Below are 23,801 nucleotides of genomic sequence, written 5' to 3' on the forward strand. Positions count from 1 at the left end.
TGTTTTTATAGAAGAGTACCAGATTTATTAAAAATACATAAAATACCATTTGTGTACGTGTAATATCAGGTATCTGGTGTGTCGGCCGGAGCGACCCACAGGCCGATGCTCTTCAGGTTGCGTTCATCCAGCGATGGGAAATCACTGTATTCCGTCACGTAAACCTCTTTGTTCAAATCCAGGGACTTTGTTGGCTTGTCAGGCTCCTGAAGAGAGAAACCAGAAAAGAATCATCATCATTAACAAACTATAGCCAGTGATAGGGCATTTTAAAACTTGTCTCTACTGAAAGTCTGATATTTTCCCGTTTAAAGCAGAAATGTTGAGATCATATCGAGGTAAAATGAAACATAAACCAATTTTTTTAGCTAAATTGTTTTGGATAAGTACCTCAATTTTTCATCACAAACAAAGACAATCCTGCACGTGCCCAGTTACACACTCATTTACACACACTTTCACACTGACAGCACAGAAGAACAGTAATCACATAGTATTGTTTGCATTCAATTCCTGAGGTCCACTACTGTCCTTGTCAAGTGACGGCCAAGGCAGGAAGTAAACTTACCAGCATATGTGAGATATTTATGGCTGATTGTAAGAGCGAGATAATGATAAATTAATAATAAAGAGAATATTCAAAACGTTAATAAACAAACATTAGATTACCACAATAAAACAAAGCTTCATTTACATTCACATCAGCCATCCAGTCTAAGGTTTAAACATTTAAAAGACACTAAAATATTTAGCTGCTATAGCCGACAGACTGCCAGGATTTAGTTATCAATAACTCCACTGTCCCCAGTGTGGATCAAATAATGATCTGAATGTGAATCTGTGATCTGAATTAAACATGAGGGGAGAGACAAGGAAAGAGAATAAGGGAGACCGAAAAAAGAGAAAGAGACTTCTGCAGCTTTTCCAGTGTCATATTTGAACTGGTGTACACACTTAAAACCATCTGTTGGCCTCACTGTACGTCCAGAGGACTGTTCGCCAACACCGTCGAGGTTTGAGTGAAGCTGAGGACACAGTCTCATTCAAGGCCACTTCAACAGTGAACTGATGGTTGGGAGGGCAATCATCATTAGGATCCTAACAAACAACCTTACAAGAGTGGAGGAATGTAACTAAGTACGGTTGCTGCTGTACTCGAGTACACATTTGAGGTACTTTTTTAGAAGATTTGCTGTTCTTCTTCATTTACTTTTAGTCACATTTTTACTGTGCTTAGAGTGCTTTTACTTTTTGTAGTTTAAGTACAGTTACCTGATTATACTTAGTTTTACTTAAGTAACATTTTCATTGCAGGAGCATTAGTACCTTAAGTAAAGAATCTGACTACTTCCTCCATCGCTGCCCCTCCATAAACAATCTACTGTAACATCTGCATAAAGCCTGTTTGCTCTTTCTACAGTCATTATCGACAGCTCACCGTCCTCTTCTTCAGCTCCTCAGCTTCCTTCTTCTGTTTTTCACACAGTTCTTCCTCTTTCAAAACAGCCTTCATATTGTCCTCCTCCAGCTCAAAGTACTTCTTCACACTCAAACTCTGCATACAGACAAAAGAGAAGGTCAGCAGTTCTGACGTATATAAGGCAGGCATTATATAAACTCATGAATAATGACACAATAACTCACAATTTCAATTTTAAAGCAGCAAAAATAAATGTAACTAGTGTTTACATGCTGCAGTGCCTCTATTTGTACATTATTATTTCTTTTTGCAAATGAATAAGTAAACAGACATCTGATAATCTTCTTCAAAGTGTGTACACTGGAGGTGTTTGTCTTACCTCACTCTTGGAAGGAACGTAGAGTGTCTTTGGGATTTCTAATACACGGACCAGTCCTTGGTCGTCACTCACAGCCAAGAAATGCTGCTTAGCTGTATGTTAAAATAGAAAATCCAGTAAATGAGTTTCATTCACTTTTTTTTTTTTTTCCATCAGCAAGAGAGTACAGTGAAATGTTTAAGTCCATTTTTTTTAACCATTTATTTTACTGTAGTCATGTTTTAAACTATTTTACTCCCTATTGTTTTTGTTATCTTTTATGTTTGTTATGTTTTACTGGTTACATTTGTACTGTCGTTTGTATGGAAGTATTAGCATTTTTTTTTTCAGTCATCTGTAAAGCCCTTTTAATGGCACTTACCTGTACAAAAGCTGCAATACAAATATAGTTTGATTGATATAGCTTATGTGTTGATAGCAGAGTACTCAAGACAGGCTTACTTCCATCTATTGTCATTAAGTTATATTAAGCATATTACTGTCAAACTCACGGGAGGCGCTGCAGGCTTTGATGCAGGTAATCATTGAATTGGTGACGTGTTCTTGGACCTGCGTAGGTTCAGTGGTCTTTTCCAGCAGGTTCCACACCTCAATGCTGCCGTCCTTCTTCCCAATGAAGAAAACAGCTGGCCGGGACAGGGACCAACACGCCGCAGTGCAATCCTGCTCAGAGCTTGATGACAGGAGCATGGGGCCATCCTGGATGTCATGGTTTACAAGAAGTCAAATAAGAGTCAGTGGATTTAAATGCAATAAATTGAGTCTCATGTTGTTTATCATGGTGGACTGAAGGATTGATTATGTTAAACATGTAGAACAGGGGCTCTTTTAGCTTTGATGACTGAATGCCAAGTTAGAGAGCCAGCATATGATTTAGTGTTGCACAGGAAAATCCCTGGTGTCTAACATTACATTTGTTAAGCATCAAATTCACCTGTTGGCAGATAAGGCAGCTCACTTTGTCTGTCACCCTGTTTCCCTGTGACCTCCTTTTCTTCTCTACCATACAATGTTTTTTCCGTGCTGACTTTTCCTACTCACTTACACATTAAATTGCCGAAATCGCCCACTTTAACTAACAGCACTGGCATTGATGACAGGACATAATTCCTGACATACAAGCGAGGTGCCACTAGTCGTTGTGCAACCAGAAACTTTCCACAAGTCACTCCAGTGTTGGCTATTGAAAGTGAAAGTATTGTAATGGACTGCAGATGATTAAAATATATATATAAAATATGTCTTCGGGGGGCCAAACAACATGTTCCTGAGGGCCACCATTGGCCCACGGACCACACTTTGAGAACCCCTGGGTTTGGATAACTGTGATTTCTGTAATTTTATACTAATTCAGTCTGGTTTGTTTTTAACAGTCTGCAGTGATTTTTGTTGCTGTAGTTGAGGTGAGGGGTGTTGTTACCATGACTCCCTCCTTCCAGACGGCGATGTTACAGCCTCCTGTTGTCAAAATAATGTGTTTGAAGAAGGGCGACCGCTGTACTGAATTCACCAGCCCCTGATGGATACTGAAGCAGTGGAGAGGCTTGGTACCTGTGAGAGAGGAGAGACAGGAAGAGAATGAACACTATTATATTTGACAGTAAAAACAAACAAAACAAAACAAACTTTAACAGGAAAATGCAAACAAGCAACAGTTAACCCTGTGGGTCTATGTAGGAGTATCAACTAATTAAAATAGTGATAACAGTGCTGCCTTACAGTGATAGTGGTTGTTAAAGACATCAAACTGCTACAACAAAGAAGAAATCTTTTTTTTTTAAACCTGGGCCTTATGTTTACACTACTCAAAATTAATTAGGGATATTTTAGTGTTTCACTTGATTATTTATTCTGTGACATATCTGAATTTTTATTTTGTGAATATTTTTGCTCCCCAAAAACAATGCAACACATTTCAGTTGACATTTATTGCATATCCATGCACATGCACATGCACATATGTACCCACATCCAAATATCACTAATTTTGAGGAGTGTACTTACCAAAAGCTTTGGGATCAGTCGAGCAGCACTGGCAGTGGCTGCAATGACTGCAATGTAATCCTTATGGGTAACTTCAACTGTCAAAGTTACATCCATTAAAAGTGTTAACCAGCTAAGGTAGTTATTCTGTCTAATTCTGACAACATTAAGGAAGCGAATCCAACACACAGAGACAATTTTGTTAAATATTAAGATCTGTTTTGTTACCAAAAACCCTGGTTTCGTCAAAGGAGAAGTCTCGTTCTAATAACTTGCGAGATTTGAGTTGTTACAGGAATACGACGGTGGGAATGTGAGTCAGAGAGAGGAGTCTGGAGTTTACTTCGAAGACCTGCCAGCAATAATTTATTTCCAAAGTCATGACTGAATATTTAACTGATTTTTTGACCAATCTAGATGAAACAACAATTGTAACAACTCACTTTACCATTTGAGAGCGAGACTTACCTGAACGAGACCTATGTTCTGGTAACAAAAAGGATCTTATTATTAAACAAGAAGGTGTATCTGTGAAGGAATTATTTCTGTAATGTTGTCAGACACTTATAATAACAAGATAGGCCTGTGAATGGCACAGACAAAGTGTGTGCACGTAACTTTGGTAGTCGGAGTTGCCTCAAAGGATTACACGACAGTCATTGCAAACATGTCGCGGCTGCCAGCTGAAGCTATCAACGGGATACTTGAATTTTCTTTTAAAGGGTTTATGTTCCTTTCAACTAGCTTTAATAACAACCAGCCAGAATACTCACTGTGCAACCGTCCAAAGTCATCCTTCTCCAGTTTCCAGTCAGTGTAAACTATCTCTCCGTTCTTGAAGCAAAAATATACACATTATGGATCATCATGGAATAAACCTGCACAACCTTTTGTTGACAAAATCCCAATTCTGAATGGTAGACAGATTAAAAACAGATTTTTGTGGGTTCTTCCAATGGTTTAAGATCAGACTTTGTCTTTGTTCGTTTATTAATAAGGAGAAAACTCTCAAAAGGTCGTCTCATTAATCTTATTCAGCAGTTGCACTGAAGTTAAGCTCTGCTTGATGTTGATTTTACTGGTAGGAATATGTACCGCTGTTCCAATCCAGAGCTTGGTATTGACATCCTCCAGAGTCACGAGTGTTTTAGCTGAAGACGCTCTGAGCTGGCTGTAGTCTGTGATGACCTCCGAGCCATCTTCATTTTCAGCAGCTTCATCTGTCAGGGAAAACAACAAGGGGAGCGTAAGGAGTGGGGCAGAAAATAAGATAAAGATGAGTTAAACTCACACGTTTTTTTGTAACAATCATGGGCCTTTTTTCAGTCAGTCAGGAGTGGTAGCAAGATCCTCATTAGGGACAAAAGATATTAATGAAACGCTGTAGAAAAACGCAACATTCACACACACAATTACTGAGCACTTTGTGCTGGGTCTTGTTTGCAAACAAAACAAATTCTTAAACATGCTTTTAAACCAAAGTAAAACACAACAATAAGGGAAAAACGATCACAAACATGGACTGTTGATTAAAAGTAAGGAAATAAGTGCGATAGATCAGCGTTGGCGCTGCCTGCTCTGTAATCTGACCATGAACAAGACAACAGAAGGACAAAAGGGAGTGAGGTGGGGAGGGGTACAGCTGAGGTGAATGGGTTGTAAGAGGGGATACGACGGGAACAGGAAAGAAAGCAGGTGGAGGTGGGAGTGAGGATTGTGGTGGTGGGGGGGGCAGTAAGCGAGAAGGGTGGGACGGCTGAGATAGGCAGGACTGGCTGTGATGGAGAAGGCCTTTTCCATCACAAAAGCCTGACTGTCTGTCAGGGACACTGCAGGACTATCCGTTCACACCCCCTTATCAGCGGGCTGCTCCCAATCAAGTCTCAGCTTCACTCTGCTAGATTGGCTCTTGAAGGTCAGATCCGATTACCCAATCACATCTTCTAAATCCACTTTCCCCCAGTTAAGATGTGTGTAAAGATATCAGACAGACGATACAGCACAGCTACAGATGTCGACATTGTTTCACTTTTACCACGCTGCTCTGCTGCTCAACTGTTGCTTAATCCCCATGAGAGGTTGCTCAAAAAAACTTGAGTTGTGTGTCCACCCAAAGTACCCAGGCACTACTTTTTCAAGGAGCTAAAAGGTTCCTTCAGCCTGTGTTGTTTGTGTTTCCACCGTGGTCAAAAGACATGTGAAGATTAGGTACATAAGTCCTCTGACGTATGAAAAAGGGACAGCTGCTTTCACACGACCGTACAACAATAATGATGCCATATATTTATAAGAAGAAAAATCTGTTGTATGCTTTCTTATCTAACTCCACATTGATATGTTAAAGCACAATGAACAAAAAACAAACCAGTTTGCAGTAGCAGATTTAAAAAAACGTGGCTGAAATAAAATGCTGCAAGCACACGACAAATCAGAAATGTGCATCACTGCAGGCCCCTGTACTTTTGGAAAGCACTTCCCCCAAACAGGGACTTTTTTGGGGGAAAATAATGTCCCTGGACCTTAACTGAGACCTTGGTCCCTGTGGTGGAAAGGCACCTCAAAAGTGGAAAGTTCCTGCGGTGGAAACGCAGCTTTGGTGTGGAAAACATGTCATACTGCTGCAGCTTTTTACAGTGGCTACTACTGTTAGTGAGTCCAGCATCAGACATGGCAAAAGGCACAGCACATAGTGCTGACTACAGAGCTCAGAGACAGACAGGGTAGACTCAATCAATATCAGTCAAACATCTTAAGTAGCACTAAAATATTAACCACGAAAGGATTCATTAAAAGCTTAATAACAGACTGCCTGAGGGCTGCTGAAAATCGGATTTATTGCCTCAGTTAGTGAACATATTAATTCTATAACCGCCAACCACCAAAACTGTGTTTATGGAGGCAGACCTTCAGCCAGACAAAGACAGGGTTCTTCTTGACCAGTCAGGACACACACGATCATCTTGTGGCCCTTGAGGAGCCTGAGCAGCATATTGCAAAGAGCTGACAGTCAGCAGGGCTAATGCTCTGCAACTATGAGGGCCTTGTTTTGGAAGTTTCACTTAATAAAGTGCTATGAAACCGGAGAAGAGAGGAGGGAGACAGACAGAGAACGAGAGTACCTGAGTGAACCCTGCCCCCACTGATCACTGTGCTCAACCATCCAAAGCAGAATCCAAGATCTCCACAAAAACAGACTGCACACACATCTGAGAACTGTCAGAACCAGGAAGTGTGTAATGTTCATCATTCGCACTCTTCTCTTCTTTTTCACACAAAGATTTAGAATCCAGAAATGTTATGAATTGTTGACCTTTACAACTGTTCCTCTAACTTGTTTTCAAGAGTAAAAAGAAAACTACGATTATTCATGCACAGCCCTCAAAATTGTATGTTTTAAAATCTCGCAAACTGTATTTTTTGCTTTCTCACAGTCTTTATCCAGGTTGTTGTGTGTGAAACTGACCACACAGCCGTCCCTTTCAGACAATCTGTTGCTTTCTAAAAATGGTTAAGTACGTGAGTTATGACCTACTTTCATAAGGTGCTAAAATCAGACAGCACTATTATACAAATCATTGCAATTGAGTAGTACTCTTTTGTGTGACAGATTGTAGGAAAAGGGAGAGTCAGCTAAACAAATAGAAATAAACTGAGGCAGCCTGAAGGGTAAAATCCCTCACTTGTGGTTTTACCTGTATTATTATCATTACAGATGTAGTGCTCCAGGTTGAACTTCAAAGGAATGTATTCTCCACTGGTATCGATCTTTGGCAGGGAAACCTGACACGTGGCAGAGAAGAAGAAAACTTCAGACATCTGAAAAACTGAAAGACTATTATCATGTAAAACAGATTCACAGGCTGCTACAGCAACCGCACACTTAAAAACATGAAATGAGCTCCATTTCAGCATTTTAAGGAAAGGGGAGTTCATTTTTACTGTTTAATTCAATTTCATTAAATTGGTTGCATTAAAAAATATTCTGATCTGAATTTTAATCTTCCAAATTGACTTGTGGAGTTGAAAAATTTAAGTTACTTGTGACATTTTATGAAATGCAAGTGCATACATATATCTACATAAATCCATTTTGTCCAGTGTTTCAACATCAAGCTTTAATTTGTCACAGCGGAAGGCAAACAGCAACAGAAAAATATGAATATTCATTTATATTCATTTAGAAAATACTTTTTGCCAAAAGACTGATGGTTCCACACAGATCATGAGTTTTCTATTGCACCCTTGAACCCTGCAGTACCCTGAACAGAGGTTTCCATGTCCGGTCCAGGTGTTTGAAAGTGTCAGGGACACCGTTCGGTGTCAGCTTGGTTTTGGGATCCATCTTCTGCTTCCTGCCTGATGCTGAAGGGTTCAACAGTTTTTGCACTCGTACATCCCAGAACATTAGGGTGCTTTAAAAGGAGAGGGAGACAAACAAAAACAGAGGAATGAAAAACTAACACCAACCTGAAAGTTAACAGTAACTTTAATTGGTTAGTTCATATTTAAACCATGAGTATTGACTGATACACAATCTGTTGGTGTCATTAAAATGTTCTGTTTGAGAACTACCAGTCAAGGGAGCACGTGACAACTTGAACGGAGAGGTTATTCTTGTTCTCCACTGGTAATCCTGTCCTGGTCACCTAATCAGAGAGAGAGAGAGACAGTCACAAATGTCTGTAAGGCTTCAGTATCATAAAGAGCTGATGTTAGTGAAGAGGGCTCCTGAAGATATATGGGAGCTTAATGTGCCCCTGGGGGCACTTTGATGATTGCCTTATTTTACTTATCCAGATGAGTGCCAGCGGGTGTCATGATTTATTACAGCTGACTTTACAGACACAAGAGTTTGGCACTTATGATAAACCAGAATTATAATTTATTCATTGTATTCAGACTGTAAGAATTAATGAATCTTCATGAGAACAAAGTTTGTTGTTAATGTATGAATATTATTATGTCTGCTAGCATTTGCTTCCACAGTTATTATTGTTTGTGCTGGGTCACAGACCAGAACACTGTAGTGTCACTGCAGCAAATTTCACTTCAGGTCATTACATTTTTACGTGTACTGCACAGAAGACTTTCTTTTATGCTGGGCTATGATAACCAGACAAAAGCTGGACAACAGAACAGGAAAGTCTGCAAGTACAAAAAACATCCCGAGGCTGTGATTAATATGCAGTCTTTTATGACCGTGGTGCTGTGGAGTTAATGTTCTGCAGTTAGCTGCAACAGTATCATCCTTCTGTAACTTCCTTTTGAATCTTTTTATACCTTTCATTAAATCATGTTACATTCTGACCCTCATGGTGTTTTTTATCTGCTCTAACTGCTCTGTGCCCATTACTGCCTTTATCTCCTGCTAGTCTTGTTTACATTCAAGCAGCTTTCAACCTCAGTCAGATAAAAACTCTGTCAATATTCCAAAACTAGATATAGAAATCATTAGAGAACTGACCCTATTGTGTTTAACGTTGTATAATCTTTTTTGGAAACCATGTGTTTACATTAGATATGCTAAAAGAAAATTGAGATCCGGAAAGCACTGCCATGTGGTCACACAATACACCTTTTAATAATCAAGATAGGCCAAATGAAACACGGGTTAACCATGTGAAATGTTGCAGCACCTATCAAATGCACCCCTGAGGGGAAATGTCAAGAAATATCTGTCCACAGTGTTCAGTGTTCTGCATATTTCATATCAGATTTGCAGTTGTCGCCCCCTCCCATCCACCCGTGTACCTCAAAAGTTGGTGGCAGCCACTGGACATCAGTAATTGGTGCTTTGTGGCAGCCGTCTGAGGAAGACATTGCACAGTGTTGCACGACAGGAGTCTTATTCTCTTTGTGGTCGACGATGCCCTGGTGAGACGTCAGACACAGAAAGTACAGTGAGGTCTGACAATTCAATCTAAACACAAAGACTTTACACAGTGGTGAACATCTGTCCTAAAATGGCCCAGCTGGATATCCAATTGTACTATGCATAACAAATAATATATATTGCAGCACACATTTTTAAAGACCTTCATATTCATAAGACCGACATATTGCCATATTGAGGATAAGGGGGTAAAATTGGCAGTAGGCTTGACCTGATTTTTGTTGTTGAATTTGATGCTGAACCTCAGGTTTTGCGTCTCGGTTTGCCCAGTCCTTACATCAGATGATCTCATCAAAGGAGGCTGTTTAATGTTCTTACATTTGCTGCCTGGAAAAATAAATAGCTCAATACACCATAGGGCTGGGCAATATATTGATATGATATAGTTATCGTGATATAAGTCTATATATAGTACTGTTTAAGTTTGGGGTATTACTATATCGTATATGGCACAAGTGTTGTCTTTTCCTGGTTTCAAAGCACAAAGTTTGATACGTATACGGATATAGACAGAGCCCTCGCTCCGTACACTACAATTAATTTTGTCCATATTTGTGCATGATTTTTTGAAAGCTTTCGGATGCAAAGGAAACAGAGCGCTACCACTGGAAATCATAGGGGGCACTGTAGCCAACAGCTCAAATAGAAGATCATGGTACACGACAAAGAAGTTCTAACAATGGCAGACATCTGAAAGTATTGGTAATTAGGTTTGTCATCAATTTGTCTCATTGGTAAAGTAATAAAGCATTCCACGTCCACAGGTTAAGAAGTATCTGTTGGCCTGACAGACCACCACTGTCGACAACGCTGCCACTGCGTTTTCCTCTTTCTAACAGGTACATTATCACAACCTCCTCCACCATTACCATGTACAGTATGTTGCTGTCAGTAACTCTTGACTCTGAGCTGCCTTCTGGTGGATATATTGCTTCTAGCAACAAGTATTACATCAATTTTGCTGCTCAGTCCTAGTATTTATACAGTGTGCTTTTGAGGAGATTTCAAAATATTGAGATATACATCATGTATTGCAATATAGCCTAAAAATATCACAGTATTATTTTAAGGCCATATCGCCCAGCCCTAATACATCGCCTAGAGTCGTGGGTTGGCACAAACAGATATTTGAGATCACTATCTAACATACAAGTTTAAATGTAAAATGGATGAGTTTTTTTTTTTAATACTTGGACATCCTTCTTTATATATGCTTGTTTTAAAAGACTTGAATATTGCATTTAAAGGAATGATAGGTTGGGTAATTGATCATTGGTTCTCATCTACAGAGCATTAGTGAGATCGGTGAAGTGAGATGATACTAAAGGACAACACCCACCCCAGCCTCAGTCTGTTCACCCTGCTGCTGTCTGGCAACAGATACAGAAGTATCTGCTGCTGTATCACCGGACTACAGATTATTTCCTCAGGCTGAGACTACTCAATTCATTCTCCACACTTCACTTCACTTTTTTTTAATATGTAGCTTTTTATAGGGACTTGAACTCAAAATTCGTTCTTCAACCCTAGTGTTGTAAAATGACTAATGAATGAACCTTTAATCCTTTGATTTATTGGGGGAGTATATAAAGTGTAAAGTACACACACACACACACACACACACACACACACACACACGGATACTATGATGATGTGGCCACTGTGTGTTGTTGTTGTTTTGGTACTGTTTGTATTTAAGTTGAAAAGCATAATTAAAATATTTGGGAAAAAGAGACTGTGCCTTTAAATCCAGAAACAGAATGTACAACAATGGATTTCGTTTTTTCAGTATCACCGTGTCCTCTTGTATAAAAATTAAAATAGCACGCTGGTGTTCTGGATAATGGCACACTTATTGCAACAATATATAATAACAGCTCTTCATCTACCAAATTCAAAACTTTATTTGCACGTCAAATATTATTTTATCTCCACTTTTTTTATTAAAGTTAGATTAATTTTAAACATCCAATCGTTCTGCTGCATGCTGGGAGTCTGATTGTGCACCTGCAGATGGATTTAAACGGTGTGAACAGAACACAAATCTATACAGCAGAATGTTAATTCTTTCTTTATCTGATAAGCTAGCAACAAGTGCTGGTGGGGTGCAGCTTTCACAGCCCTCAACATGGAAATAAAGACTTTTAGCAGATACAAATGCCAATGTTTACACTGCAAACACAAGGGAGGGCAGTGATCTGATTTGCTTGTGTGTTATCTTCTATGGGGACAAACTATGGAGGAGGATGGATGGAAGGTTTGGGTGTAACAGCTGTGAGTGTGTGAGCTGATGCTGTTGACTCTGGAGAATGAAAAGCAAACAAGGCCAGAGAGAATAGAGGGATGTATGGGGGGTGGGAGAGGGGAAAGTAACAAAAAAAAAAGGAAGTAGTGAGGACAGGGATGGAGACAGCTGTTCCACTGTAGAGGTAATAAAAACACACAAAGCAAATGAGGGCTGGATGATGGGGCATATGTGTCTATTTGAATACAGCAGCCGAGTGGAAGATGTCAGTGGAGGTCAGGCTTAAGGGACAGAACAGGTTTAGTATTTGGAGTCTGGATGTCTCAACAGGTTACGGTGGACTTAATGTACTTGCTATGTTGTGGGATGAAACCTGAGTTCTGTTTTTGGTCACGTAGCCTCACATAGTCACGGGTCACCTCTCTCTCCCTCGACCTTTTCTTTATTGCTCTACAGTGCATTATACCATTAAACAGAGCAGAAATGCCTTAAAAATATAAGTATACTTTAAGCTATACTTTAGTCAAGAGTTTTTAATTCAGTTACATCACTTCGGTATGACTGAGTTCAGGCTACTTACGTTTAGCATTGGGGTCATGTAATAATATAAACTTGCTTTCAGATTTACTCCTGGCATAAGTACGTTTGTGGAACTAGTTTTGACAGCTGTGGCTGGCTTGAAAAGGACCATTAGCCCACAGCATTCCCATCTAATGAAAGGGTGAGGATGAGGAGAGAACTGGGGAGTCAACATATCATCATCTCACTCTGTCATACAGCACCACTGGAGTCTTTTACAGCAAACACGCTGCATGCTTTGATAAACTAAATAAACCGAGCTGACATCATGACGATGTCAAAAGAATTACGGTTACTGGCACCACGTGTAGCACACCAACACAGATACAGAACACCATGTATTATTGTATCAACATTGTGCACATTGGAGACAGGATATGGGTACTTACGAATGTGTCAGTGTTGACAGGGACCTTTGTAGCACTAGGCTGTGCTCCCTGTAAGTGTGTGACGTGAGCAGAAATGTCCCACAACACAACCTGAGGCAACAGGAACACACACAAAAGCAGTTACTGGAGATCAAATATGGATACATATGATCTTTTAAAAACAGAATGGGAGCAGAAACAATACACAAGAAGAACTACACAGGATATGACCGAAGGTCTATTTGAGAATCATATTTATCTCTAGCTGTTTTTTCTTGTTGTGAAAGTGCCAAGTTACAAAAACTGCTATGATGCAGAAAAGTCCAGAGATATAACAAAGCAGAGAGTCAGAGTCAGCACCTGGCCTTTTACGCAGCCGCCAACAATAATATTTGGATCAGAGGGGCAGAACTCAAAGGCAGAAATGTCAACCGGGCACTCCAGCAGCAACTGCAAACAACACAGAAAACCCACATACAGAGGGCAGAAATATTACATTTCAAAGTAGACATTTCCATGTATTGGGCGCTTGCCATCATGAGTATTTATTTATTCTGGGCTCTCCATAAAAAGTTCAGCTTTCAGTCCACGAAACCTCCAACTCCATTTCATCAGGCATAAGGGGAAAAAAGACCCAGGAGGGGTAGGATGGGTTTACAGTAAAGAACAGTCATTCTTCAGTTCAGGACAATAACACTTCACTACCCACACTAAATAAATATATTTGTTTCCTTATATAGTGTTTCTGATTGCCTCTTTGCTCCAGCAGACAGTGAAACCAAAGCATGACACATGCACCAGTGAAGGCGTACGTCATCCAGAACTCATATTACTATGTGAGTGATTTAGTAGCTCAGTTTTATTGATTGAGTGTCTGGGTCAAATCAATAGAGCCTCTCAAATTTTGCTAAAGCAAATAATGGTGTTGAATGACAGCACAAAGCCGCTTATCAAAGTGTGTCTCAAACAGATAGGAGGTGATATAGAAATGAATTTGCTTGTAAGCTCTCTACAGAGAGAGACATACAGTCTCACCAACCGCTTTTCAAACAACTACATAACAACAACTACTGTACACTTTCCACATTTACTCAGAGGTTCCTTCTGATAGACTTTCCATACCTGAGGATTAGAGGGGTCAGAGAAGCTATAGAAGAGAATGAGAGAAGGTCTGGTGACAGCTGTTGTGGAATCGATCAATTGCTCCTCCTTTTTTCCTGTCAAAGCCACAGCTATCACACCTAGCACATCAAAAAACACATCATACATCGTGTCAGCTACACAGCAGCAGGAAAAGAGATGTCAATTACAGTAGATGTTAATTAGAGTCATTTTAACTTTCCTGATTGAGAAGTTGCTGACTCAACTCTGATCCCTTCTTTAAAAAACATACAGTATTTGCACTGATCACGTTTCTGTGAGTGATGAATGCTGGTGAATATTACTAACCAGTAGTAAAGAACTACAATGCTTTTACATTAGATACAGATTTGAAAATCTGATACTCGTCAGTACCAGTGAGATTGTTTTATTTACTGATAGTATCTTTACAGAAGCCCTGAGGGGCAACTGAAGACATTTTTGTTTCTGGTAAACTGTTTTCTAAGTCTGATCCAAGGTGTTTTCTCTCCTGTGTTTATTACTTGAGAACTGGTGGGAAAAAAGGTTTTGCCAGAATAATTTTACAACCTAAAATATAGCAAGTGAGCAAATCCTCAATTTAATCTAGCGATTCATTGAATGAAATGGAGGGCCAAGCACCAAGCGAATGCAAATACATGATATGATCAATTTTCTTTTGTAACGACATTGAGTTAGAGTCAAAATAGATTCTATTTATGGTGCTGTTAGATTGGTGATAGACTGCCCCAAAAAGGAAGAAAGATGGGTCATTATCACGTCTTATTCCCAGGGCGTTAAATACTGACAGCTTAGGTTGGTGGCCTGGTCTGGGCCAGTAGTGTAATTTGTAATATGGATACAAAACCATGAGAAATATGGATATTCAATACCATTTTCAATACCATAGGGAAAATTTTACATATTATTGAGGGCATTATTGATTTTCATTAAAAGATAAATGTAACAAGGCGTGTGTACTGTGTGTTAAGAACAACATCACCTGCTGTAAGTCATTTTACTTCTGTAGGAGGTGGGCCAATGTGGGCACTACAGCGTTGCATGTGTGCAAAAAAAACCCACAGCTAGTACTGGTGTATCCATACGGTTTGAAATGAGTATTGCAACAGTTCAAAATATTCAGAATCGATATGTATTTTTTGTCCGGCAGCGCTATTTGATCACATGGGAATTACACTCAACAATCAACTATCTTTGTCCAGATTTGCTGAATTGACACGCAAAAAACCCCAAACAAAACAAAAACAAAACAAAACAAAACAAAACAAAACATACACTTTACACTAACTAAAGCAATCTTATCCAAATAATGCATTTTTTTAAAAACTAAAAACTGACAGAATAATATGGATATGGATGACAACTTTAAAGTCTTCTGGACAATTCTCTTCCCTAAGGATGATTTTGCACTTTACTGTTGATGGTAGGATGCCAGTGAACGCTGCCGATTTTCTTGTCCTTAGTGTACTTGTGGTCCGTGAAGGCCTGAAAAAGCATCAAATCTTGGGAAACCTTCCCAGGCCAGTCACCGCCTTCAGCACCTGTCCCCAGAGCTTTCCAGTCATCAAAGAACACATTCATGATCTCTTCCTGCTGAAGGGCATGCAAAACCCTGTAGAGAATAACACTTTTTAGGTAAAACCTTTAATAGCAAAACCTTTCTCATGGTGTGCATAATTTTTCTTTTTCCTCCATCATCATCTTTACATAGCTACAATACAAAGTCTTCTAATATTGCAGATGTTGTCTTCTCTCTTACCTGGTGCAAAGGGAAGTTGTGGGTGTTGGAGAGTGTATTATTACAAAGTATAACTGAAAACTTTGTTTAAAACCCAAAATCTGGGCTGTGAAAGCAACTATAAAAACACAAAATATAGTGGAAGGTGAAGGTGGCTTTAAAAAAATGGTCCTACAGTGGTAATAATGCATGGGTTTGATTACCCTGAGGCTGAAACAATAATGTATGAGCTTGGGTTGACTATTAGTCTTCCTATACAATATATACTCCCTTAGGAAGCAGACAGAAGGCACCATGAATTACTGACATATATCATTTTACCTGGGGGTCACTGAGTTGCAAAAATTCTTCAGACTCTCACACCGGAGGATGTTCTCTTTTTCTTCGTCACTTAACTCCCTTGGCACGTACTGGGTAAAGATATTCCTCTGAACCTTCCTGAACAGTGGGCAGAAAGTAATTACACAGCACATTTATGGGGATGATTTTACTATTAAAACAAACAAAGAGAGAAAATGAATGTGTCTATAATATAAAGCTATATAATCTGGACCAGTCACACCACCAACTATGAGACATAAAGGCATGGATAACAGGAAAAAACTTGTCTCACAAATAGATTAAATTTGAATTCAGTGTTAAAATCTTATTTTCTTAATACATTAACAGGTGAAAGTATTTCACCAGACTGGCAAGCGTTGGCAAAACCTGAAAGTGCTTTCCCCTGCAGAACAAATTCATTTTATGTGTTCTGATTTGCTGGCATACCATTGTGTCTGAGCACTGCTGCTCTGCAGTCTGGGAACAGCCTGCACCCCACAGTCTCTCTGCATCTGCTTGATGCTGAATCTGCTGTCCTGATAGGAAACACACTCTAGGAAGCCATCCTTAGCATCTGCAGCGTTGCGGTCGGAAAAACAGACTGGTGCCCCAAACTTCCTTCGCACTCTGGAGAACTTGTAACACAGCTGATGGCAAAAAGGAGACAGAAAAGAGAATTAAAATAATCAGATTTAATATACATGTCATATGTATTTAATGTGTTTTTATTTACTGCAGTACCTTTTTTCTGGTCTCTTTGACAGATTCTTCTTCTATTTCCTGCTCACTGCCAAGAGATATCCATTGCTTTGGTCCTGGGGTTTGTCCTGGGGTTTTACTGACTTCATTCTCAAACACTTCTGGTGTCTCAGGCTCTGGTGGCTGCAGAACACAGAGAGAATTACAAGAATATATAAAGATCAGAGAACACACTAAAGTGAAATATCATTTAGTACATTGTTGTTGACAGTTACCTGAAACTGTCAACAACATTGACCTGAAATCTTCCCACACAGTCACAGTCATGAAATGTTTCATCTAGAGCCTGATAGTGAAGTAGTTTTAAAACGTATCGTATTTTAATCGGACATTGAAAATAGGCCAGCTGGCAAAGCAATGAGCCTTGCAAATGTTCAGTATGACCTCTGATACCAGTCATTACTGTTAGTAACAGCTGATAAGTGATACAGTAAATAAAGTACATACCTCCCTAATAAAAAGAACATAAATTATAAAAAACATTTCTGCCCACAGAACTGCAGTAAAATATTGGCCCCACACTGTTGCTAATAGGTTTACGCTAAATGACAAAAGCATTTATCCTCATTAATTCGGAAAATGTTATATCAACATATTTAGACCAATTAATGCAAAAGCCTACTGCAACACTCTACCACACCAAGCAGTGGACAATGGCAATTTCGAAGAAAGTAAACTACGTTACCATCACAGAAACTAGTGTCTGCTTACATTGAGGATTCTGTCCTTGGCTTCTGGTGTCAGAACCAGGTAGAAAGCCTGATCGTAGGTGAAGTCCCTGTCAAAAACCAGCAGCATCTCATCCTCTGGGTAGTCCTGTCAGATAAAGGAATTTGGAATTCACAACATTCAGACAAAACTTTGGAAATAATTAATGTGGTGTATTTGATTACAGCTGTAATTTGGACGAGAAGGCGGACAACAGAGTGAAGCAGGGATTTCAGACATGAAGACTGACGTTGTTGGATTTAGAAACACAGAGGAAGATCAACCACAGTCACATACCCAGGCGTTGGCTGTTTCCCAAATGAGAAAGCTGACATTACTTAGGGCATAAAACAGCTTAGTGGGTATGTGACCCTGAGTGGGCTCTCTGGTCTCATTAGACTAATGTGTTGTGGTAGAAGGGGCATGAATGCATAAAGTAAGAGTGGTGAATGTGCGATGTATACAGTATATGTTTATTGTATGTGTGGAAACATCTATCATTGTATGTATTTCTATATGTTAGTGCTGCACGATTCTGACATTGCAATATTTCTTTTCTGCAATATATATTGCAATACGACAAAATACAGAAATTTTGACCAGATGACTTGAATAGCTATATTTTGCCTTTGAGTGTGTATTCCCAAAATCAACAGCTCCTCGTGTTGATGTTGGTTAAAATGTAAAAAGTTATGTACTTAATTCTTAAGGTAATCTAACTATTGAAGGTTTACTGATTGACCAAAACCTTTGTGACTTACTTGAATGTCACAGACAAAAACGAAAGGGCTAAATTCATCTAGGCTCGAATCGTGACAGCGCCCAAAATATGGCCTAAATCATACTAGTGTGTGTATGTGTGTGTGTGTGTGTGTGTGTGTGTGTGTGTGCGTGCGTGTGCGTGTGTGTATGTACTTGACCTTGTGTAATAGAAATAAATAAATAAATAAATAAATAAAAGAGTGGTTACCATCTAGACCACAGACAGAGTGGAACTGAGGTTAAATTGGTTACTAGTCTGTTCCCACAGCCTTTAACTTGGGGTCTGTCTGTCATCACAGTGTCTTGGGGGTATTGTCTCAATGATCTCTACGACAATGGATCAGCCTCACCAGCACAATCTGCTTCACGGGGCTGAAATCGGACACTGCGGCTCTTCTCTTAATGTCCTGTATGATGTCGTCTTTTTGCAGCAGCTTGTAAGGGCTCTCCCCTGTGACATCCTCATCGGCAATACAGCCGAAGAGCTCCTGGGTGGCTGATGTCAGGACCAGGGGGAAGATATCTTCAGGGTGACCTTGGTGAGAGAGTTCACAATCAATATAGACGAGAAAGATGATAGACAGAGGAGATTATAGATTCAGATTAGCTGGAGCACACAATAAGAATAATGAGTACTTTGGATTTTATTAGTGTTTGGACAAAACATTATTTTGACAGATGGGTGACTTTTCAAGCTAACGATACTCTCATCTCAAAGTACCATTTCTTATCATTGGAGCTAGAGATGTTGTGAAACTTTGTTCTTACAAAATCAGCACGAAAGGAAGTCTTCCACATATATATAATAATTACACAGATAATTATCAGATAATCTGCAGGTATAGGGCCCCATAAAATGTCAATCTTAAAACCAATTTACACATTAAAGTGTGTTAACAAGTCTTGGGGAGTACTACTGCATATGTGAAAAAAGAAGTACAAAGTCTTTTGTGGCTAAGAAGCTGCATGAAATCTGATAAAGTGCAGCGAAGTCACTTGGTGACTATGTTGCATTGTGGGTAATGTAGGCAGCAGGTCTGGCATTGCACTCCTATAACACTGTTGGACTCACTATGGACAGTTTTAAAAACAAATTATCAAAATGGATACAGCAGAACCAAAGATATCAACTTTTTTATTCCACTCATCTTTCTTTCTTTTCAAAACCTGGTGCCCACGTTACGTTACCCACAATGCAACTTTACCACTGAGTGAGCTCATTGGAGGCAATGTATCAGATCACACACAGCTTCCACTGTAATAAATAATACTAAAGTAAATATATATATTTTTTTTTATTCAGCTTTTTCTGGAGCTACAAGTCCTGCAAACGCAATTGAATGTGTGAAATTGGTGGAGTTACCCTTTAAGAATCGATCAAAGGTCATAAGTCAAGGTGTTTTTGTCTGTTTTGTCTTGTTTTTGACACCAGTAGATCTGATTCTGTAAGGTGCTGACAATGTACTAATGAGCTATGTGTTTAATTGTCATGTCTATGTGTTCAGTCTCTCCTGCAGACTGTACAAAACAAATTGCTGTCATCATCTGCATCTAAAAAACATCTTCCTGAAATGTCTTTACAGCTGGTGGTGGCAAAATGGAGCTGTGAATACAAAAATATAGATTGTTTATTCATGCTTGTTTCCGGCATGTAAAATCTGTGTCTTTCCTATCTGACAGTTGGAGTTGAATGGAGGAAAAACAAAAAACACCAGACAGTGCTAATGATTGGTTTGCAGGTACTGAACAGTGTAAAGAACAAAAGGAGTTATACTGTTAGTACAACAGGGATCAAAGAGTGAGACATGACAGACAGGACTGCACTACAGGAAGCAGGAATTGTTGTAGAATAGATGAGACAGTGTTGAAAAGAGCACGATGGGCAGGAATGTAGATGTAGATGCAATAGCTACGAGCCTAAACCTCTCTTGTCAAGTTATATTCACACAATGGAGAGGCTTAACAGTCACCATTGCCTACGGACTCTGACACAGATTCTTGCCCCTTCTTTTCCGATCAAACGCACAACAACCCCTCTGATCCTCTACCTGCCCCTCCCTGCAGGGTGGACCACCCTACAATATCACAGGATGAAATGCAATCCTAGTGAAATGCCTATACGCAATGTCCTTGTTGAGGGAATGCTGCTGTATTTTCTCCTATACTGCCATGTGAGAGGCTGATCAATAATGCATGAATTCAAGACTGCTCAGTTACAGACATCTTACAATGATTGTTACTATACAAAACCGCAGTGCTGCACCATCACCACTCCAAAGTTTTTTCTTAATAAACAATCCCAGCAGACTCCTCCATATCTAAGGCCAGGCTAAGACCAGGGCACTCTACAGTAAACAGGGCTCTGCATAATGACAGTTTTCATCCTGCTCTTGGTCTCTCTCTTCAAAGTCTTTCCACAAGGTTGCTGCGGGGACGCCAGGAATGCTAAAGTACAGCTTAAGTAACCACTTCCCAGCTGGGTGTGTCAACCTTTCCCACTCACACCACTTAGGCCTCACGCCAAATCATTGTAGTGGAAACTCACACCCCTCATTTCACAGCGTTATGTGTCAACTATGGCATTTGTATCCATGGGAAATATTTGCTTGAGAGACAAAGAGAGTGTGATGTGCAATGTTCCACAACCCTAAAGAATGCAATTAAACTGCATTTGTTGGCTATGCTGGAGAGTTATTTTAAATTTGTTTCCTCTTGCATAATCCACTGAAAGGAAGCATTTTTGCCTGCATACTGTAAGATATTTATACTATACCACAGTGCATTGTAATTATGGCTGTCTGCTTTCTTTTCTTCTGATACTAGTGAGGAATTTAAGCCTAAAGAATGGTGTTTATTAGCTGATAAGATTATCCATCACTTATTTTATCGATGCCCTTAAAAAAAAAAATTCAGTAGCAGCATTTATATTTGTGTCATTGGGCCAAGATATACTCATTGTGACAAAAAGTTGGTCCCCACAAGGTTAACCACTACATTTAAGACACTGTTGTTGGTGAAGTTTAAGGTTGCAGTGCAGGCTAGATTAGGGTAAATCTTGCCTGCATGTCTAAGCTGGAAATTTCTGAATAAATGTACAAAACAGAACCGACCTGAATCTGATTTACTTTTAACTCAGAAACAGAAAATGTTTCTTTTACCCACAACAGAAAATGACCCAATCTAAAGTAAAAAGATCCAGTCTTGCTGACCTGCATTCGACCAAAAGCATGTTCCCAGGGCTGGTATGTTGACAGTAAACCAGACCATGACAATGGGGAACCACAGCTGACTAGACAGCATGTCCAAAGGCTATGCAACACTACACTCATGATCACATCAGAAGAGTGCATATTGTCTCTCCAAGTCCTCAAAGACATGTCTGATTATTAGTTTCAGATATGTTTATTACATCCTCACTTCAAAGAATGACAGTTCCTGTGATTTAAGTATCCTACATTATCTAAGACGAGTCTGAATCAGTGTCATCTCATTAAAAGAACCCCGTCCTATCAAATAAACTAAGGTAATCAAAGACAAATGGACTCATTGTCAAGTTAAATTCAAAATGTATAAAACTACAGTTTAGGCTTAAATTGTTTTAGTTTACAGGATTTAAAGATGAACAAGTGAGGATTTAGTATAAAAAAATGCTTTGGGACCTGCAGAATACTAATACAAACCTGTTGTTAACTGTTAAATTGTTGCATCTATGGTGAGTATGGACAAATCTAACTCACTTTAACCATCAGATTTACTGCAATTGTTCAGCTATATTTTCAAGTTGACATGATGTGAATGTGCTAAGCTCAAAATAAATTCTAAAGTAATCAAATGTTTTGTTTATTGTCTCTTCCGCATGATACTTTACAATGGGTTCATAAAGTAGTAAAAACAATTATCTTACCAGGCTTTTCAACATGTGAAGGTGAAGTAACAGTCAATTGTATTTACTTTGTCTCTCCACACACACACACACATTAACACTTTTGTATCAGACACTCACCTTTACCTCTCCCCTCACTACCTGCGCTGCTTCTTTCACTTTTTCGTCTTTTTGGTGGCATCCTCGCTCTTAGGGTAGCTTCACTGTTGAGAGGGAGAAAATTTATGTACAAATTCATCAACATAGATGCAACGTTTGTGTGCAGACACATCACTATCATTATCAATGTAGGTGGCGCCATCTTGTGGAGGATAAGAGAATACAATTGCAGGAGGTGCATAATCATTAGCATCACTGTCTTTTTTGTGTTCATCTGTTCATTCTTGTTCATTCAGTTTGAGCTTAGCTCTTCCATTTTTTCTACTGATCTGTCTTTGATCACATTGCCTTTTACAAGATTTTTTTTCCTGCCTAAACAAACCAAATAAACAAACTCTCTTTGTTTTCATGTCTGATTAAACTGAATAAACAAACTGACCTTAAAAGACATCACAATTTCATACTGTTTTACTTTGTTTATATGTGGCGGACCCTGCCACCTTTCTATCTTCAAACAGTGTTCTGGGGACCTTATTTTCCTCTGAGAACAGCTTGTTTTTTTCAGTTATGGAAAAAAATAAACATTTCTGAGTTTGTATTGTTACCTCAATAATATCATAAGTTTGAAGAGCTTGAATTTCTTCTCCAAAACTACATGGTGTCCCTTCAATCTATTTAAATGACTTATGTAAAGCACAGTGAATTACCTTGTTGTAAACTTTCTTGCCTGAAGTATCACAAGTAAACATGACAATCATTAAATTAGTTAAATTAATATATAAACACATATACATAAACTTGAATATTAGGTAAATTAATTTAGAAATTCATCATGTGGTGAAAACTATAATCTCTAAACAGAAGCTATAACTGTATAGAAAGTTAGTGTCCTTCTGTGTCCTTCTAAAATGCAGGAAAGTAGAAATATATTGCACACAAGTGCAGTAAGCCTACTACCTAGTTCCTGTCCACTACCAGTGTTATGGATGGAGCGTACATTGCTGGTCATAACACCACAGCAGTAACGACATTTAACGTTACAGTATCATAACAGAATGGTTAATATTTATTACAATACAATATATCTAACTACCATTTCGTTCAGCTGTTTGCTTGCTATCAGTAAGCTTCAGTAAAGAGTGAGCTTCACAGAGTAAAGTTAGCTAAGGTTAATTTAGCAGAAATTAGCACACTTGCTAACTAGCATGGGTAACCGTAACGACAAAGTTAGAGATACAGTTCATTTATTAAAAGTCAGTAAATCTGTATAACGTAACGTGTAGCATCCGCATTTCTAACGGGATTTACAAAGGCGGTTTATAGATGAATAAATAAAGTTTACCGGTGGTTAAACTACAGTAGTTAGCTTGAAATCCTCTCCATAACTCTACTTCTTGGCTCATCAATGGGACTGTTTGGTTGCCAGGGGTAACAGTAGGGAAGCCAACATTGACTGACAGATCCCACAGCCAATCAGAGCCTAGCAGCGACATGACGTCACATAACCGTTGAAGTTACCTGAAA

The 23,801-nt window shown here is 39.1% G+C and overlaps 1 protein-coding gene across 3 annotated transcripts; it reads right to left on the reverse strand.

The window, feature by feature from the left end:
• Positions 1-23,711, reverse strand: dnai3 (dynein axonemal intermediate chain 3). Of its 3 annotated transcripts, none has more exons than XM_084354622.1 (23): positions 23,620-23,697; positions 22,883-22,948; positions 22,299-22,381; positions 18,646-18,830; positions 17,537-17,641; positions 16,808-16,948; positions 16,514-16,713; positions 16,067-16,183; positions 15,423-15,619; positions 13,990-14,108; positions 13,228-13,317; positions 12,889-12,978; positions 9,534-9,653; positions 8,355-8,428; positions 8,041-8,194; positions 7,475-7,562; positions 4,878-5,002; positions 4,556-4,616; positions 3,220-3,350; positions 2,291-2,498; positions 1,800-1,891; positions 1,439-1,555; positions 1-206 (listed from the first exon to the last, which is right to left on the reverse strand). In XM_084354622.1, the coding sequence occupies exons 2-23, from the start codon at positions 22,894-22,896 to the stop codon at positions 66-68; spliced, it is 2,652 nt and encodes an 883-aa protein (XP_084210748.1). In that variant the 5' UTR covers positions 22,897-22,948; positions 23,620-23,697; the 3' UTR covers positions 1-65. The 3 variants fall into 3 exon arrangements, with proteins under 3 accessions (XP_084210748.1, XP_084210750.1, XP_084210749.1); XM_084354624.1 differs by lacking the exon at positions 22,883-22,948 and adding an exon at positions 22,985-23,004 and having other exon boundaries at positions 23,620-23,689; XM_084354623.1 differs by lacking the exon at positions 22,883-22,948 and having other exon boundaries at positions 23,620-23,711.
• Between the last annotated feature and the right edge of the window lie 90 nt (positions 23,712-23,801).

The sequence above is a fragment of the Pagrus pagrus genome (assembly GCF_965226575.1).
Source record: "Pagrus pagrus genome assembly, chromosome: 6".
Classification (NCBI taxonomy): domain Eukaryota; kingdom Metazoa; phylum Chordata; class Actinopteri; order Spariformes; family Sparidae; genus Pagrus; species Pagrus pagrus.

What these genes read in the sequence shown, in the direction of transcription:
- dnai3 (XM_084354622.1), bottom strand. An exon ending in CCAAGGACAGAATCCTCAAT is followed by an intron (nt 16,949 to 17,536) that starts GTAAGCAGACAC and finishes TGTGTTCTGCAG; the next exon opens with CCACCAGAGCCTGAGACACC. An exon ending in AGCAGTGCTCAGACACAATG is followed by an intron (nt 16,184 to 16,513) that starts GTATGCCAGCAA and finishes CCCACTGTTCAG; the next exon opens with GAAGGTTCAGAGGAATATCT.